This window comes from Pleurodeles waltl, chromosome 4_2, assembly GCF_031143425.1.
Source record: "Pleurodeles waltl isolate 20211129_DDA chromosome 4_2, aPleWal1.hap1.20221129, whole genome shotgun sequence".
NCBI lineage: Eukaryota > Metazoa > Chordata > Amphibia > Caudata > Salamandridae > Pleurodeles > Pleurodeles waltl.
The window spans coordinates 504,071,697-504,092,102 of NC_090443.1; the positions used below are offsets into that span (position 1 = coordinate 504,071,697).

The 20,406-nt window shown below is 43.7% G+C and overlaps 1 protein-coding gene across 1 annotated transcript; it reads right to left on the bottom strand.

The window, feature by feature from the left end:
- Positions 1-440: 440 nt before the first annotated feature.
- LOC138293906 (tumor necrosis factor ligand superfamily member 6-like) lies at positions 441-17,518 on the bottom strand. Its single transcript, XM_069233193.1, has 3 exons — positions 17,263-17,518; positions 12,458-12,506; positions 441-835 (listed from the first exon to the last, which is right to left on the bottom strand). Exons 1-3 carry the CDS (start codon positions 17,500-17,502, stop codon positions 441-443), a joined length of 684 nt encoding a protein of 227 aa, XP_069089294.1. The 5' UTR covers positions 17,503-17,518.
- Between the last annotated feature and the right edge of the window lie 2,888 nt (positions 17,519-20,406).

Consider the following 20,406-nt stretch of genomic DNA (forward strand, 5'->3'; position numbering starts at 1 on the left):
AGAGTGAAAGTGTGTCACCCCTTCCATCATCATCATCTGCTTGAATACTGTCAGTAGACAATAAGGACAAGCTGTCACGCTAACCCCCATTGTTCAGTCCTGATACCCACCTAACAAACAAAGGACTGTCAGCAAACCCACCTTAACAAGTCCTCATTATGAGTCACAGTAAGTCAAAAGCTTGTCTCCTTTACGCCCTATAAGAACGTCAGTTGTCAGACAAACAATGCAGCTTTCATCCCAGACTTTTTGGGTCCCTGTAGTGACTTTGGTGACCAACAGCTTGCAAAGAGAAGGTCACCACATCTAACACCTTCAAAGATATCTGCATCTCTTATCGCAGTTGATTTAGCATTTTCCTGGGTTAGCAGCACTCAATGGTGTCTCGCTTTCCATCGCCGCCAGTGCTAATTTGATCAGTGCTCTAATAAGGATAAACTCTAAAGTTTATAAAGTCCAAAGAAGGTCTTGGTTTCATCAAAACCCACTAGACTGATCTCTGACACGTTGACATATAGGGTTTCAAACCGGGTGAGGTTGAAGACGGCAGCCAAGGAGCTGCTCCGTGCCCACAAGCCATTGTTGCCACAGTAGTTAATTTTTCTGCCCTCCAGTAGAACCACATCATTTCTGGAGACTTGAGACCGCTTGAAAACAGTATGAATGAGAGGTTTATTTTCACAAGTCCGCCACCGGAAGTAGACAGTGGAGTAGACGAAGTACAGTCCAGTTTCATTGATGATGAGGCCTCGGTTTACGTAGCGGACTCCATCCAGGAAGGCTCGTCCATGGGTGTCCTCCCAGTCCAGTGGCAGAGAGTCTGCATTGGATTTGCCTGAGGAAATACGTGCAGAAGGGTAGTCAGAAACAGTACAGACATGAATATTCTTGACCTGTTGCGGATAACTGTACACCATTATTTCAAAGATTTCTTTTTTTCCCTTACCGCCCCTTTTCCCTTTTATGCTCATTTTCACTGGATCACATATCCTGAAATTTGGAGCACATCGGAAGGCTGCCTGTTTTGTAAGACCTCTAGCCACGTTAATCTATTTTAAGCACCTCCTCCATCAAAGTACTCTGGCATTCACTAATGCACAGAACCACTATTTTTGCCAATAAATATTCACTAGGTCACCTGGTTGAGATCTGGTTTCCAATTGGGCACTGGAATTAGAAGATTTGTCCAACTGTGGAACCTGTGAAAGGAGGCTACAAGTCTTAAGCCTAAAACATTTATCATGTGGAGTAGGGAATTGTTTTAATTCACCTTTCCAAGATGCTTTTCCAACTGTGGAACAATGATCACCATTTTGTCAAGAGGTAGGTGCCATTGCCTTTACAGTTTAAGCACAATACTGGTAGTGTGGGTTTATTTTATAGCCTGTGTCAGTGCACTGGCTGACCCAATATATGTGACTCCCTGCCTAGGATTAGGGTCTCTCCTGACTCTCTGTCCTTGTGACTGTCAGAGGAACTCCACAATCGTAGTGCTGGAGTATTTCCTGACCCATTGCTGGTTTATTTCTTAATAAAAGTGAAGGTGTATTCCATGTGCATGTGTAATTGTCCCAGTGTATTTCTGTTTCAGTGACAGTGCATCCCTTGACCCAATCTGTTTGTCTACCTACGCCAACGTCAGTGCTGCCATGAATCTTTGGTGCTAACGAGAAAGGGTCTCCCTCCCCATCCATGGGCTGGTGGGGGGCTATCTGGGTCAAGGGAGCACGGGGTCCCTTAAAATCCACTCATTGAAGCAATCTTGTTGTGTCATAAGAACATTGCCCTTTTCCAGTGCCCTGCTGAGACTGCTGGTGGCCGGACAGGCGGGCATTCTAGCCAGTCTTGTCCGGCGCTGGGCGCCAGCTGCAGTTGCTACTGACCATTGCACTAATTGATAACGGGGAATCTGTGGAGGAGGAGTGAATCAGGAACCTGTGCGCTGAAGGGGAAGTCTAAGTGGGAGACTGGGCGCTACTGGGTTCCATAGCATTGAGGTTGTATTGAAGTTGATGTGTGGGCAATGAAAGAGTTAGGTTGAGTCAGGATCCGGCCTTGTGCATGGGACGAGTAGATACAAATTTGGGAAAAGGTGGGTAGCGTCTGCAGGACCGTTCTAAGTGAAATAGGTGAAACAGGGTTGCATGTATTGTCACCCTTAGATGGTTTCACCCACGTTAAGACCCACATAAAGCCAAAGGGTGGTAGGTGCATGTGACCCAGGAGTCCTGTCAGTTCAGTTGCCGAACAGATGGAGTGTGAGAGAACGCTGAGAAAGACAAAAGACAAGGGGCCTGATTCTAACTTTGGAGGACGGTGTTAAACCGTCCCAAAAGTGGCGGATATACCACCTACCGTATTACGAGTTCCATAGGATATAATGGACTCGTAATACGGTAGGTGGTATATCCGCCACTTTTGGGACGGTTTAACACCGTCCTCCAAAGTTAGAATCAGGCCCTAGGTGTGCCACCTGGAAGGAGGGGAGCACTTAACTGCAAATAACCACCAGCAAGGATAAGGCAAACATGAATATGAGAAGGTCAATTAATTTATTCTAAATTCGAAGAACTAGAGGTTTTTCTTTTTCAAAGTCTAGTAAACGAACTACAAGGTGCAGAGGTTTCTGTACGAAATGTACTCAATGCACAACGTGCTTACTGAATTTCTGAATTTGACTTAAACAAAGTAGCACCAGGAGAAGACATAGAAGAAAACTTGTTGAAATGAAAAAAACCACAAACAAACACAGAGCCACGTACCCGTTAAATGAGCTGCTCTCCTTGGATGTTGATTTGCTCTTAATATATTAGGCAGCCCTGTAAAGAGGAAGCGCGGGTTTAAAAATTCATTCTGCAGAATACAAAACAATAAAACTATTCATCAGTATCATTAGCATTCCATGTTGGTTGTTCTTCCTGTAGTCCTCTTCCCCTAACACTCAGGATTCAATCTACTTGGTCTCCAACCAGAAAGCAGCCACAACACCAACAATAAGAAGATATTTCCAATATGCCTGGTGGTAAGTGAAGAAACTGTCCTTTCCCACACAGACAGACACATTATTCTGTCCACGGGTTACACTGCTGCAAGTGAGAGCAGCTCCTATGCTTCTTGTGAAACACCTTCTTGCGAATCCGCTATGAAAGGACTTGCATGCAGTGTTCACAAGTTTCACAGACAAAAGTCCTGACTCAACACAACAGTTTTCGGAGGAGCACATTTGCATATACATTAATCAATTCAGATACTGCCCCAGTCAAACGAATGAGGATTCAGAAGCAACTGCATATAGTGATTCTTTTAGCATTTCACAAAATATGGTGTAGAAAGTAAAGATCAATAATAGCAGTTCCAGTTTGATGTTGATGTTTTAGTAGAACACGACCCTACTTTTCAACAATAGTTCAGTAGGAGATGCCTGCTATTTAAAAAGGACTCGTTAATTTGTTTTAAATGTCATTTTATACAAGGACTTGCAGACCACCAGTTTGCAATGATCTTGCAAGCTCAGCAGATAAGACTGGTGTTAGACCTGACAGCCTTAGGGTGGTAATCGCCCAACTTTTTGCCTGCCTTCCTCCACTTTTCTGACACTGTTTTTGCTGGTTTTAGGACTCTTCACACTTTACCACTACGAACCAGTCCTAAAGTGCATATGCTCTCTCCTTTAAACATGGTAGCATTGGTCCATCCCCAGTTGGCATATCTGATTTACTAATAAGTCCCTAGTAAAGGGCACCTGGCCTGTAAATTAAATGCTACTAGTGGGCCAGCAGCACTGATTTTGGCACCCACATAAGTAGCCCCTTAACCATGTCTCAGGCCTGTCATTACAATGCCTATGTGTGCAGTTTCACTGCCACTTCGACTTGGCATTTAAAAGTACTTGCCAAGACTTAAACTCCCCTTTTTCTACATATACGTCATTCCTAAGGTGGGCCCTAGGTAACCAATAGGGCAGGGTGCTACGTAGGTAAAAGGCTGGACATCTACATATGTGTTTTATATGTCCTGGTAGTGGAAAACACCTACATCTGTTTGCTACTACTGTGAGGCCTGCTCCTTTCATAGGCTAGCATTGGAGCTGTCCTCCTATACTATTTGAGTGGTTGATTCTGGTCTGAAAGGGGTAACCAGCTCATATTTAGTATGGACAGAATGGTAATTGAATATACTGCTTATTGGTGAGGTTAGATTTTATATTACTATTTTAGAACTACCACTTTTAGAAAGTGAGCATTTCTCTGCACTTAAAACCATCTGTGCCTTACAGCCTGTCTCCAATCAACGTCTGGTATGTGCTGGTTGACAGCTTCATTGTGCATTTCACACAGACAACCACAAACACAGGACACTCAGTCACATCTGCATTCACCTGCATACTGAATGGGTCTTCCTGGGCTGGAAGGGTGGAAGGCCATACACTTACATTCCAAAGGCCAGTGCGCTGCCCTCACACAAAGGACTGATAACCCCCCACTAGAACCCTGGCAGAGAGGACTGGGCTGAAATGGGAATTTGTGCACTTCAAAACCACTCTTTGAAGACTTCCCCACTTCAAAGGCATTTTGGGGTACATAAACTAGGTCTCTGACCCCACCAAATCAGACACTTCTGGACTTACACCTGCACCCTGTCAGAGGAGCTACCCAGCTGCACAAAGGACTCATCTGGACTGTTTCGCCGAGATGTACTGCTGCACTGCTGCCCTCCTGGCCTCTGTCTTTGCTGGAGGGACTCTGTCTTCCCCTGAAGTGCTCTCCAAGGGCTTGAATTGTGCTTGCCTCCCATTTTTGAAGTCTCAGGGCAAACAAAGACTTCACCTCTTCAAGAAATTCCTTTTGGGTCGAAAAATTGACCCAATGCCTGTTGAAATCAATGCAGGACCTGCATTGTGGCCGAGAAATCGCTGCACAGCCAACCGCAATGACATAGTCCCGACTTCCCGACTGGAAATTCAACGCAGTGCCTACCTTGTGACGGAAAATTTGACGCATCATCTACTAGATCGATGCAGCACCTGTGCCTTCTTCCAGTGCATCAAGACTTTTCAACACATTGTCCCTGGGTGTCAACATATCCCCGCATTGCAGTGAGGAACCAAGAATGCGTGCTGAAAAATGACGCAAACCCCTTGTAGGGTGGAAAGAAACAACGCATCGTCTGTGCCGCGTCAGAAAATCCTACGCAACACATTATTTTTCCACGCGTCTCCTCCTCTGAGGTCTCCGCAATTTTTATTTTTGACACATCCCAGGTACTGTGTGTAACAAAGAGACAACTGTTTATTTTTTAAGAATGAGACTCTTTTAAACCTTTGAAAAGTGACAAATTTCCAAATATTATCTATTTTTCTAAACCTGTGTGGTGTATTTTGTCGTGGTTTCACTGTGTTACTGTATGATTTATTGCAAAAATACCTTACACATTACCTTCTAAGTTAAGTCTGACTGCTCAGTGCCAAGCTACCAGAGGGTGGGCACAGGATAATTTGGATTGTGTTGTGACTTACCCTGACTATGTTTGTGGTCCCTACTCGGGCAAGGGTGTATACCTCTGCCAACTACAGACCCCATTTCTAACAACTAGCTTCTGCTAATGAAGAAACTTTAGCATATGCACTGATTTTTAGAAGCAGCTGTCAAACTCTATTAAATTGGCTGTAGGACATACAGAGGATACTGAGCTACAACTGTGGAAGTTGTGGTAATTTGCCTCTGATGTTCTGGATTCTGTCCTACTATATTCTGCAAACTGGGCTAAGTGACCCTTTCCACAGTTGACCCTCATTGTAACGAGGGCAAGCAGTCAAAGGTTTCTCAGGGCAGTAGTATGAGGAGGCAAAAATTCCTCACACAGACTGTCTTACAGACACCAACACTGGTCACACAGCAGCTTTGCAACTACTCTGTGGAGCAATCCCTTACTTGGTCAAGAAAAACAAAAGTGGGGAATTTGAATCCTATTTTTCTACTCATTTCCCAGACGGGATGTTGAGCCACTGCTTAAGGTCCTGGGACCAATTTGGAGAGGTTGCTTTTCAAATTAAATTCTGTGCCTGCAGTGCAGACGCAGGTTTTGTGCAAGATGATAGTTCTCACAGCAGGCATTGATGATGCTGGGTCAGGCCTCGAAAACTGTACTCAACCACTCGCTATGGTGGGTAATTTGTTATCAGGTTGAGCTACTTTTAGGACTCCCTCGCCCCTTCTGGTGAGTTAACAATGAACAAGTGTTCTGTTCAGTCAGAAAGTAGAGGGGCAATAAAGACCCCTTTAAATCTTTTTATGATGCCACATTTGCTCTGTGTTGGGAGACAGAGGTCACAAGTCAGTTTGTCTTGCAATTAATTTCCCTTCCCACTGCAGAGTTCCAGGGTTTTGTAAGGTAAACTTCTCTGATCTGCTGTAAAAAGAGTTATTTAAATGTTGTTTGTTAGTAAAACCTGACACCATACAGTCTTTAATTTCACAGTAAGCCAACTGTACAAACATTTCAAAATATATTTCAATAGTTGTGAAAGCCCATTTTTTTACTTATGTGTGATGAAAATAATAATTTAAAAGGACAAAAACAAATCAGAACTCTTTACTTAGTGATGTGCAAGAGATACATTTGTTTTCTGAAACCCAATTTTCACAGAGTTCTGTTAATACTCTTCAAAGATTTATTTGTAAAACTGAAAGTTAGTGGGAAGGTTTTTGGACATTTCTTGGAAATTTGCTGTCTGTAAATGACCATATGCTACTACATCATACTTTATGAATATATTTATTAAGTGTGAATGTTTCAACATAAACTGAGAAACACTCCTGTCTTGATGGCAATGCTATTAGTAAACTAAGAAGCAAGTCATGGATCATTTGTCCCCTATAGGTGGGCTAAATTTTTATTGTACATGGAGCAAACATTTTGTCTATTTAGTCAAACAAAAGAGTTTTTGTGTAGTAAAAATGCTGAGCTCACATATTTTAAGGTGCACTCGTATGAGAGAATGAAGAAAAAGGCGACTCTGTAAACGAACTGCCTAGCATCACACAATTTGAGACTCCTTTACCTGACAAGTGCATTACAGTTAGGTTGAGTAGATTATTCAAGTTACTCGACCTGCAGGTCTAGTAAAATTTTTATGATTTTTCGAGGCCTGTGAATCCAAACTGGAGCCTTCCAAATCATGGACAGAATGAAGTGTGAAGACTCTATACCTGGTTGTCATCAGCCTCCCTAAAGTAACAATTGGACAAAGACAAAAGGCAGGTCCTGCATAGAAATGTCCTCCCCTCTAAAAGATAGAATATGCTGACTCACTTCCTCTCCACCAAATGCACTACTCAGCAATTCCCTGCTGGAAGGTCCTTACAGAATTTCTAAGTGTGGCACAGTACCCCAAACTCCTTCACTTCAGTGCCTGGGTCTCCTTCCACCAGCTTCAGGAAACAGGCCATACACTTCTACTGTCTGGGGAAACGGATCCCATCCTCCATCTTCTTTCATGCTAAAACAGAGGTAATCCAAAATGGATCCCATAGATCACAGTGAGAGAGTCTCACCATCAAATAGAGTCTTGCTATCACCTTTACCACAAATACATAAACTCACTCACAGTGTCAGATCACAGTTTTTTGTTACATCTATGCAGAACTTTACATAAATGTTCCAGTTCCCCACTGGAACAGAAAAAAGTTCTACTCAGAACAAATAATCCACAAAAATCTGTATGTTGTCACCACTGCGTCATATCAACAACCAAGAATATGGACAGCAAAAGAAAGTATGTTTGGTGAACCCTGCAGATCACAGAACAGGTTCTGGACCTTGGATTCACCATGAACAGTGCTACACCTCAGTGAACATGCTAGATTGGAGTGACAGCTGAGCCAGCAAAAAGTCAGGATACTGTTTTCACATGCAGTCAGGTTACTCACGGCAGAGGTTCACACATGTTTACTATGCAGGTGACATTCTTGTCCTAACATAGCTGTAACCCACTGAGATCCTTCTTGATGACCCACTCACGTGTGCTGCTGACCAGAATCTGACTGTCACCAGCAAAAGTCGGAATAAGAGGATGGGCAGCACTGCACTAGTAGCATTTTCATATCCCTTTTTCTTCTCAGCCTGCTGCAGATGCCAAAGCCCTCAAACATACACACCTGATTTATGAAGTGGTCCAGTCACTGATAGACAGCTTCATATAAGTGTGGGAAACCTTAGGGGATCTTTGGGCACTGAGTTACCATATCTGAGTGGGCACTCACTTGTGGACCATGAAGCTTGTAAGGAAATGCCTCTTTTTCCATGATCACCCCCAAGGTTTTAGACTGAGGCTGCTTGTTTTTTGACTTTGAGAGTGCACTGAAGCCTGCTAACCAGACCCCAGTGCCAGAGTTCTAACCCTGTACGAAATATGTGTTGAACTGGCTACCCCCTTAATGGCATAAGTTAACTTACTTATAAATCCCTCATATATAGTACCAGGAGTATCTAGCACATGTACGTTAACATATCCAACAAGGGCTGTAGCACTGATTGCGCCGTCCTGAACCTGACAAGGCACAACACATCCTCCAGCCTGCTACTGCAGACTGGAAGAGCAGTTTGAAAACTGCCACTTCGACTTTGCCATTGAAACCTATGGCAAGCCTAATCCTTCCTTGATGGTATATATACCAAGGAAGGCCCATTTTAGCCTAAGGCAGGGTGCTGTATATTATTAAGTAGGACAGAGATTTGTCTATGTTCTGACAGTGAAAGCCCCAGTTTGTTGTTTTCACTGTGGAAAGGATAACAGCCCCATTGGCAAATAGAGAGTTACAGGAATACATCTCAGCCCTGCTAACTTCCGAATGGAACTACTAAAACTGGTACTTTAAGGCATCAAATTAATTGTGGTGTCAAACCGGAAGATGCCTATGTAGGTTTTAATGTCACTTTTAAGAAAAGACAACATTTAAAAACTTGGCACTCTGTTGCCCAGTTATTCTAGTGGTCATTCACAGATGCTTGCCACTAGACAGTCCTCTGCTCTCCTGGGAAGAAGTGTGAACGACTCCCAAGCACAGGAACAATAGAGGCCTGCCGCAGAGAGAGGTGCTGTATTCCTCTCGCAGGAAGCCACACAGTGTCAGCCCAAGAGGAGAGCTTCAAAGAAGAAGCAAGCTCTGATGGGCAAATGGCAACCAAACTCTAGAGGGGTTGTTATTTTGTTCAGGTACACGGGCTGACGGCAGGAACAGAGAGGGGAAAACAGTTATTAAACCATTTTTCATGGGTGGGTAGCCCTCAGGTAGCCACAACTCTATTGTGGGCTTCCATGCTCTCCACACCAAGCGATGGGTTCCAACATCTTGGGAGTGGGCAGAATAGAGTACCCGGGAATAGCTAGGATGCCACACATAGACGGAAGTCGTCATAAGGCGGGAGGTCACTTCATCACCTGAGGGAACTTTCTGGGCATAAATATGGCACCTCTAGAACCCACACCTCAGGCGACATCTGGTCTAGATAGAGGAAAGAAGAAGGACTGCTTTGCTGAGCCCTCGACCTTCCAAAAGAGGCTACACTAACCACTGGACTGCATCTGCTGCTCATTGGACTAGCAAAGAGAAGACTGTGCCTGTGGTGCCTGGCTTGTGCAAAAGTCGCTCCAGAGCCCCAAAAAGAAAAGCTGAGCTCCAAGAATCAGTCAGCTGACTCCCTGTTTCAGCACCAGGGCCATGAAAGCTGAAGTAGATCATTCTGGCTAGTCAGTAGCCACATTCATCAAATTGCCTTGGCTGGTGACAAGGAGCCAAGAAGACCACTCCTTGGTACCCAAACGTTGCACCCGAGTCTGTCCAACTTGTGATAGTGGTCAGAGTGCAGATTGGTCATCAAAGACAGACACTAGCCCTTGCCAAAGAAAATCGCTGGAACTGAAGTGACCCTAGACCAGTAACCCAGTAGTCCAGTCATAAGTGAATTTTTGTTGGGTTGAAGAGAACTTTGGTGGTCATCGGTCCCCGTGGCCAAAGTCACCCTCCCTAGACCAAGAAATAAGCCCAGGGAGCCCCTTGTTGACTGCACAGCACCCACAGCATCCTGTATTCCCAGCATCAGGGACACTCCATTGAAGTCAATTGTGGTCCGTACATAAGGTGTAGAAGTGGACTTGAAATTGCTTTGGTGACCAAGTAACTGTCCTAATATTCCTTATTCACCCCTGACCTTCTCCCTGTCGAAATTGGGCACCCAGTCTGGGCAAGAGTATTTGACCACAACTGTTTAACAGTTTTAGAAAGTTCCCAAACTCTATGTTACCAATGCTTCTTTGCGTTCTGGACTAAAAACCTGAGATTTAAATTGCACTAAAAATCGATAATTCCAGAACCCTCTGTTCAATTTTGCTCACCTTGGTGACTTAAATTCATAACAGCATAATCTGTGTTTATGAATTGGTGCTGGACTTCTTTCATGTGTCGTAACCTTCTTAGTTCATTGTTTGGTCTCCGTAAATGCTTTACCTTAGTTCCTTGTGTAAGCCTTTCTGCTCAAAGCTATAGCTACCCATGGTTGAACTAGAGGTTTCACAAAAAAAGCTTGAATGGACCCAATAAGGTTTTGTGAGTGTGTTACATGCTGAGGTCACACAACCACACAATATAATACACTACAATCCTCAGTTAAAATCTTTCAGGTCACTGTCTGGCTTACATGTGGCCACAGTAACCATGATAATGTGACCTCTGCTCCTTTCTGGGCTCTCTGCACCCTGGCAGAATCACAATAGAGTGAGAAAACTGTGGACAAAGTCCCCACCTCAGCCACTCTAGTGCAGCTAGCAAATATTGATAATACACCGGGGATGCACTTTGTGAGCGACTCCAAATCAAAGAGGAGATGAATTGTGTTGCCATTAAATTTCAGAGCAATTATGTGGTGGCATTTACTTGAATGCATTTGGTGAGTGTCACTTGGCAGGGTTGTTGTGTGGTGGCAGTCTGCCTAACTAGGTTGGATGGTAGAGGAAAGCCAGCTTCTCCTGAAGCTCCTCAGCAGCTTCTCTTAAGTTAATTCAGATGCTCAAAAAAACAAGCTGTATTTACCACAGAAAACAAAACAATATGGATGCATACAAAAGGGAAACATATGGCAAGGGGATGTTGTGTGAGCAGGAAGAGGAGAGACTAGAACGGGGCAAGAGACGGACCTGACGTGTAATAGATCCGCGGGTGGCATGGAACGTGGAAGTGGGAAGGGGGGCAGGCTGTAGAGTAGGGAGCCAGGGGAGGCTGAGGGGAGAGAGAAATCACCCTGCTCACTCGCTGTCAGAGGGAGTGACAGACACACTGAGCTGAAGTTCTCACTGTTGGCAGGGGCTGGGGAGGAGACATGGGAGTAGGGCAGATTGAAACCCACTGCTCTGGAGAGAGATACTCAAGCATTATAATGGCATAGGGAAAGGCATAGTGAAAAAGGAGAGCAACATGCAGTGCAGAGGAAGAGCCAAGTACCCTTCTCGAGTACTAAAAGTCTAATACTGTGAAACATGACACGAGAATAGGGAGGAAAGCCATTGAATCAAGAGCAGGGAACTGAAACAGACAAGAAAGCCATCCAGTCAGGAGCAAGGGGCGGACCCAGAGCCATCACTAAATGTAAAAGTATTGGTTGTCATGCTGTCTGCAGCAGACAGCTAATCCTCTCTGTAGCAAGACTGCAAAAATGTATCCCCAGGAAAATACCAACAGCCTTTGCCTGGACAGGGTTTTATTATAAAGGTGTCTGTACAGGGGTAATTGATTCAAAATCAAAACCAGATAAAATTCAGCGTCAACTGACCTTCTACTTAAAACCCATAACTTTAGAATTAATACTTAGTTTGACCCAGACATGAAGTCGCTTCTTTTCTTCAATTTGATAGCTTGGTTACCTGTAGGAATACCTTTCATTTCAAACTTTGGAATGAGACAGTTTAGGATTAGCCCTTCGTCCTACCATGGACAGCTATGCAATCCAGGATTATTGTTTCAAATGTGAGCATTTGCTTCTCTAGGAATTACCCTTTTTTTAATCAAGCACAAGCATAGCGAGAATGCCACTCCAGAAACACTAGATGGAAAAAAATATACAAAATATATCTAAAACTGTGGGAAAAGGAGAAATGGTGAGAAAAGGCCACTGCACAGAGCATTGGAGGGACTGCAAATCTGGAGAAGCATGTGGAGGGCAGGCCTTCAGTGAGGCGGCAATGACACTTTCGGCCCTAGAGCAAGCATGGAAAATGGGGTCCCCTGCTCTCCGGTTCTACCATAAAATAAAGTAATAGCGGGGGCTCTTGGAGCCCCTCGCACCTACAGGCCCCGGTTCCACTGCTTCCGCCACACTATTGATAGCTTCACCAATGGAGGTCCTGGCAAGGCCTTGTGGTGCCAGTTTTATTCCCAGTGTTCATAGTCTGTAAAATTCTACTCACCGGTGTGCTTCTCTAGGAATGAAGTTAACCCATCGCTGCTGGCAAACGGCTGTAAAAATAGAAAAAGGACATCCAATGTATTTATGTGCATATAAATATTGTGCAGACAGGTTGGGCCTTCGAGGCCTACATGAAAATATGACTTTATTTTCAGCTCTTCGCTGATAGATGTCCATTTCATTTCTATTATCACATCAAAGCAATGAATGCAAGGTAGAAGCCTCCATCCAGCAGAAGTGGTAAATACAGTATCAGGAGAGAATCTCAAGAAGCAAGGAAGACACATGAAAGCCAGTGGTTCCGAGTAAACAGCGTCGATGATGGAGACCAAGTAGGGAGCCGTGGAGTAGAACCAGCAGGAAATGGGTAAAATTCCATACAGGCTGATGGTTCCAATTTAGAAGAATAAAGTGGAAAAACGTCTTTAACTAAAAAGGCCCGCAAACACAGCCTGCCCACATCTTGACTTGGCAACAATATCTCTGTACAAAAATGTCAACCTGTATTTCATTCTGGAATACAGACAGTATAACTTACCACACATTTTAGGACTGGCATAGCTTAGTACTCTGTGTCCAGCCCTGGCATGTTTGAGGGCAAGTATTTGATAATATGATTACGTTTTTGCAAGAGATGACTTCGAGTCAATGTTTTCTACATTAGGTGTATTGACCCTTCTATGAAAAAGTTGCGTAACATTTTCCTTAAACTGCCCCCCCAATTCTTTCATCCAAAACCCTTATCCTGATCTCTAGTTTAAATAGCGCTCTTTCCATGAAAACATCATTCCAATAGTCGGTAGTTACTCTGTTTTAAAAATATAAATGTCATTAATTCCCCTTCCCTTTATTTTATTTTTTAGAGTTTAGGCTTCTCAGCCATACTTAATAGGAATGCTGCCTAAGTCCACCAACGTCCACGTGTGGCGCCAAGATCATGACACAATAATTCACTCGAGCCTCACCAAAAATGAGTAAGGAGTGCTCTCCCCTTCCTGTTTCTTATACCTCTTCCTGAGCACCCCAACGCCCTGCCACGGATCTATATTACCCACCATATTGAGGGGCTCAGATTTCATGAATCAAAGATCTCTTGTTTGGTGACCTTTAAAGGTCCCCTGAGCACCAAGAGGGGTGCTGATATCTGAGTATAACGTGAAGTATACACCTGCTTCGTGCACATATTTAGTTATGAGAGTTCACGTGATCAGACAGCTATCCGAGCCGCCATAAGTAGCCTAGGCGTGTGTGGACTCTACCAGAAATCAAACTGAACAGTCTAGGACCAGAGCCACATTCAATGAGCTTTAAGGACCAGCTCCTCTTAGCGCCACACTAGTGTCATTTTTTCATGCTAATGTGGTGTTAATGAGGCCGTTCTCCTTTGCCACATTTACAAAGTGTCACTTTGCAACCCCTTGCACCACATTATGCCTGTGCCAGGCATAATGTATGCGGGGGGCATTTCCTCAGTGAGAGGCCTGTAAAAATGGCACAACATTACAACATTTCACTGTGTCATTTTTATCGGCATTACTTTCAATGGGCTTCCCTGTACATTGCAGGATTAGCGCCATTGTTTATAGCCTAATCCTGCAAAGTACCACAATAGCGTCATAAATTAAGACACAATTATCCTAATGTGCGCCACGGTGCAATGTAAGTACAGCGCTGCCATGGTGCTATTAGTTGCCGGTAGCGGGGCGCAAGAAAAGTGGTGCGTCACAGCTGATGCTCCACTTTCTTGTAAATATAGCCCTAAGGGGCATATTCATAACCCCTTGAGCCTCTTTGCGCCGCCCTACCATCATCTTTTTTTTACACCAATGGGGCATTAAGGAAGCCCAGGGCAGGCGTTAAAATGACGCTTCGATAATAACCTATGGGCCTCTCTGTGCTATGCAGGACTAGCAACATCATTTATGGGGCTAATCCAGCAAAGCGCTACAATAGCGTCATAAATTATGTGCTAATTATTGTGCTAACGTGCACCATGGTGCGCTGCATAGTAAATACAGCATTTCCATGGTGATGTTCGGAGGGGGTAGGGTGATGCAAGAAAAGTGGGGCACCAGAACTGATGCAACATTTCTTGAAAATTTGCCTATAAAACTTTGGATTCTTCATTTTTTTCGCAATTAATCTTAAAGTTGCTTTTTTAATATCGGCATCTGCTGTGAGCAAAAAGTGCAGTGAAAAATGGCGCAAGGAAATCTCACAGATTTCCTTGGGCCATTTTTTCGGCCCCCCTAATGCGGGAACGCCCGCTTTCCATACATTATGCCTGTATGTAGCGCAAAGGGTTACACAGTGGCGTAAATGCATGCATTGCGCCGCTCTGTAAATAGGGCACGGGATTTCGGCCTCCTTGGGCCATGTTAAAGTAAAAAATAATTACCTTAATGTGGCTCAAGGTGGCGCTAGAGGATTATAAATATGCTCCATAGTGTTTAATATGTGCTGTTTCCCCTTTCACAAAGGCTCTGAATTTTGACACTAAAGAGATGAAGTGATATACTCAGGATCACACATGAGGCATTTTGGTCTGGGAGTTCTCCTTGTAGTCGCGTACATTATGTTTTTCTAGTGATTCTTTTATAAATCCTTCTAGATTTCTTTGAGTTTATTATATGAGGATTTGAAAATCCCTTACAGAACTGCAGGACGACAGGGTACGTATGCGCTAAAATTTCTGTGGCACACCATTAAAAATATTCTTCCAAGATGTTTTATAGAAAAGCAACATGATGTACTCGGACAGCAAAAAGACAATCGGTACAAAGAGCAAACACTACAAAATTCCACAGAGGAAGTTAGGCTAGAGCAAGGTAAATAGCAAGGTAAATAGTACACTGGTACCTGGACCTTTCTACAACATATTTACTTCCCCACACGAGATCATGCAATGATTTTTTACAGCTTGCAGGCAACAGTAACAAGTGAAACAATCTCTGATTGTAACAAAAATCTATAGTGATTCAATACAGCCCACAACATAGATGTGTCAGAGCGGAATATGCTTCCTATGCAGTGATCTTGACCCTGTTTTAAGAGTGCACTAGGAAGTGACTGACTTCAGCCCACTGCACGTGCAGAGGCACGGCCCGATCCCTGACAGGAAACGCCACTCGCAGTTTCGCGTCCTCGCGCCTTCAACAACCCTTGAACACAGGAAACCGATTCTTTGATGACTAGCCATCGTCTCATGCCTTGGAAGCCACTTTGGGTTAGCCACGGCTGGCAGCGGCCATTCGGTACTTCGGTACCACACCCACTGCCTGTGCTCCCCGTGGTGTCAGGCATCCTCAAGGCGGGCTCTGCGCAGCAAATAAAAGACTCAACTTCTCTGCGCTTGGCACGTGACACGGCCGGCGGGGGCTTTCACCAGCCCAATAGCCAGCCTTTCTTCTTTACCTGCCGGGGTCCAGAACATACTAAGAAGGATAAAGTAATGTAATTTGGGGTTTAAAAAAGGTTTAAAAATCGGAACTTTCCCACCTAAAGTTAGCATTGGCATGGATGAGCGAGAAGTCGCGCATATTAGATTCGCACTCGCCAAGCTGCTCTGAAGTGTGGCAGATCTCTTAATACTTGGCTGTATCACCAGGTAAAGACTGCGTGAAAAGGGTGTGGATGTCAATTCCATTACCCCCAGCATTATGGTGCATCAGCATTGAGGTTTGACACTCGATGGGAGTCCTTCATCCCGTAGGGTTATTAGAAGATACCTGGTCTAATTTACAGTTGGGTGGTAAAGGAAAATCATCCAATGTCTGGGTGATTCTCTTCTGGATTTAGCACTTCCACCGGTAATGGTAGCATTTTCCATCATGTTTTCAGTGCTTTCATTTTACAAGCCATTGTACTTTTCTGCTTCAGGCCCAGTGCTTCATTCAAAATGAACAAGACTACAACTCCCACAGTGCATTCTCGAGATCCTCCAAAGAGAGATGATGCATCCCAAGTCCACTGCTCAACACTGTGAAACATACTTTCTGTAGAGCTCAAAACCAATACTAATCTGCTAACCATCAGGATTTAATACAAACCTCAAACATCCAGCTAAGCCCCTCCCCGCCCCTCCCCCCGTCCCCCAAACATCTCACCATCTAAACAATCACTCAAAGTAATTGTTTCATTGTTTGCCACATGCTGGTCTGGTCTTTGGGCAAGTGCTAATTAAATGTTAAATGTTTACAAGCTTGAAATGCAACATAACATAAACATGATATCCTAACAAAACACAGCATAAAATAGCAAAACTTCAGATATAACAAAGCATGACATAGCCCGCAGCGCATACCATATACACCGTACTATATTTGGGTAAGAGGTGATGACAGACTGGCAGCTCTGCTGCTCAATTTTTTTGAATAAGTGAGATAGAATAATCATTGAGGCACAGGATGTGGTGGCCCCGGTAGGAAACTAATTGAATATGTAAACTTTTAAATGATACCTGTTCGAAGCAGCTTTGCTTGCATCATTGCTATTTTATTCTTTCTCAAACACATGCCGGATTTCAAACGGAGTTCTTGTTTCTGTTTTTTAATTGAAGAGGTTTATTCATTTATTCACCAAAAGGTGTGGGCATTGTAGCAATGCCTTTGGTAAAAAAAAAAAAATATATATATATATATATATATATATATATATATATATATATATATATATATATATATATATATTTCCCAGAACTAACATAGTTAAACTCACCAATATCTTTCATGGTAACACTGTCCTACATAATCCCCCAGAAAACAGATGAAAGCACTTCCAGGATTGTGAAGTAGCAGTGGACTTTACCTTCTTCATCCTATCCAGATCGTTTTGCAGCTGGGTGATCTTGTAGAACCCGAGTCCTATTCCAGTGAGAGCTAAGAACACCAAGACAGTGACCCCAAAGAGGCAGAGCCAGGGTCCATCCCTCCTTTTCTTCACTGGCCTCCGCAGAGGTAGGGGTGGCCCGGTAGGTGCAGGTGGGGCACCAGCCACGCCGTCTACCCAGAAAACAGGGGGATAGCCGTAGTTGAGGTTCTGCTGCATGGCGTGGTGGGCTACGTCTCTGCCACCCCAGAGCAGTGCCTCTGGCCCAGTGGTTCAGCAAGGAGGTCTTATGATCACTGTCTCAGGATGTGAAAGGCAGTCTTCCTTTATACGCCTCGTTTGTACTTGTCCGCTGAGCTCTCACTGTCTCGAAGGGGACACCTACTTTGTTCTCTTTGATGCTGCAAACATTAACCACATCAGTAACACCAAATGTTTCCACCCACTGCTCGTGTCATCAGAAGTCTGTGTCAGTTACTGAGGTCTCCATGCTTAGAGAAGGCGCATGTTGCCAAGACCACTTTTGCACTCCTAAAGGTGAAGGCTCCCAGCATCGAGGGAATTATGAGGGTTAAGGACCACTGACCTGGAATACTTTACTAGGAGACTTAGGGCTAGATGTATGATTCTTCACAATAGCGATTGCCTAATTGCGATTTTTAGCGAATTGCAATTAAGTAATCACTATTGGAATGTATGAAACTCCAGGAGTTTCATACTGCGATTCGCAATGGCTCGCAAATGGACCTAACTCATTAATATTCATGAGGTAGGTCACAATTTGTGAGCCATTGCGAAGGGCTACAGTCACAGGGATGGTGGCCTGCTGGGCTCAGCAAACCACCATGTCGTGATTGCTTTTCAATAAAGCAATCTTTTTTTTTTCAATGCAGCCCGTTTTCCTTAAAGGAAAACGGGATGCGTTCCAAAATGAAAACTTAAAAGTTTTCTTTTAATTTTTTAAGAGTAGGCAATGGTCCGTGGGACCACTGCCTGCTCTTATAAAACGTTTTTGCATGCATTCACAAAGGGAAAGGGGCCCCTTGGGGACCCCTCCCTCTTTGCGAATGGGTTACCACCAATTTGAAATTAGTGGTAACTGCATTGTTTTGCGACCGCATTCATGGTCACAAAACAATCAGACACACCTCTGCGATTCGGTATTAGGAAGAGGCGCCCTTGACACGCCCCATCCTAATACCGAATCGGTATGTAGACGCAAATTCAATTTGCGATTCAGTAACAAGTTACCGAATCGCAAATTGGATTTGTTACATACCAAAATGCATGTTTGCGATCGCGAAAATGTTTGGTACATCTGGCCCTTAGATTTCTAATGCTGTTTGATAAGTGGGTGACAAGACCCTTTAGGGATGCTGAGTGGTCTTGTTTGCCTTTCTCCGTGATTTTCCTGATGTTTTTACATGAGAGCACAGCCATGTGTGTCAAGTATATGCCAGATTGGCTCCTACCACCTTACGTGTGCGTTCAGTTGTATCCTCAAGACAGCAGAAGGTTCTGTGGACACTAGGAAAGAAAATGTACTATTCTACATCTAGTTCTAAAATGTTTGGGAAAGGTGCCACATACCCTAAAATAGTACAGGGGGGTTCTTTACAGTTTAGAATCCAGTACTGGAATATTTTGAGCAGACTTTAACTATCTACAAAAGAGTCTAGGTTGCTTATTTACTATTGTAAATCAAGTCATGGAATATTTGGGGGGACGTTACAAATTCCACAAGTACTTTAGAAAATGATTGATATTTTGGGTTGATTTTGTATTGCCAAGAGGTGCTCTCTCTTCAGGGTGAAGTTCAAGATACTCAACTAGGAATAATACCATGCAGATTTGGTGGGATCACCCAAATGGCTATCAAAGCCAGTAACATTGGTTGGGTACCACAGGGATTTCTTCACACACAGGGTGTGGGGTGGAGTGGAGCTTTAGGGTCCCCAGTTCTTTCTGTTTCATAAATCAATGCTAAAGAGTTAAGAATCCTATAGTTAATTATACAGCTTTCTGATTTTCAGATCCCAACAAGCTGTTCTCCTTTCTCTTACTCTCTCTATATATTTTTTAACTTAGATATTTTATTCAGCATTTTAGAGAAATACACAGCATTTCCCAGTTCCTCGTCGATGTCTTTGATTATATGCAGATTGAAAAAAGAGTGAAGCATACAGTTACTGCATATGTCAAGTTGTTTGTTGGGTTGGGGAGTGGGTGCTGGAGTGTGGCGGCATGGGGTTAGAGGTAGACGGGAGTGGCTGATAAAGTGTTAAGTGAGGCACATTAAAAATGATTAGCAGCGCTTTAAACAGAATCACAGGAACCAAGGTAGAGGGACTGCTGTCTGCAGGACCTTAATGCAGAGAGCTCTGTGTGGCCTAAGACCAGCACGCCCAAGCCAACAGCCGTCCCTGCTAGGGAGACAGTTGTGATTAAACTACTTAGCACTATATAGTATGTGGTCAGTCCAAACCTGCACTTGGATCAGCTTCGGACCCTCTTACCAGGGTCAGACTGACCGATACGGTAATTCACAGGGCACAATTCCTAAAAAAAGCAAAATGCAGTAACATCACAGCATGTGGCATCGCGCATGACATTATAGAAAGTGGCATCACAACCCATGATCTCACAGGAAGTGACACCATAAGAAGTGACATCAGATCTTAAGACCTCACACATATCTTTATCAGGTCTATCATGAGTACAATTGAGCACTTTACAAAATATAACAAACAAAAGCTGATCATTACTTTAGCCTGTTACCTGAGTTCCCTTTCTAAAGGAATTAAGAGCTCAAATGAGGATGAAGCTTGATGTCTCTGTACCTACTGTAGATAAACCACTAAGTGCTACAAGCTAGGCACACACACTGCCACCATAAGGTTGTCACTTACATTTACAAGCAGATATTTATCTTGTTCATATTCTTGGCATAACTGTATCTAAACCAACCTCACATTCACCAGTCCAATCGAAGGATAGCTGTCCCTGTGAATCTGTACCACCAGAACACCCACTAACATTCCATCCATCACTTTTCAGATACATTTGTGTGATTCCACTAGTGGCATTATCAGCATGTGGTCAGCCCTCAATATTTCTAAGTTC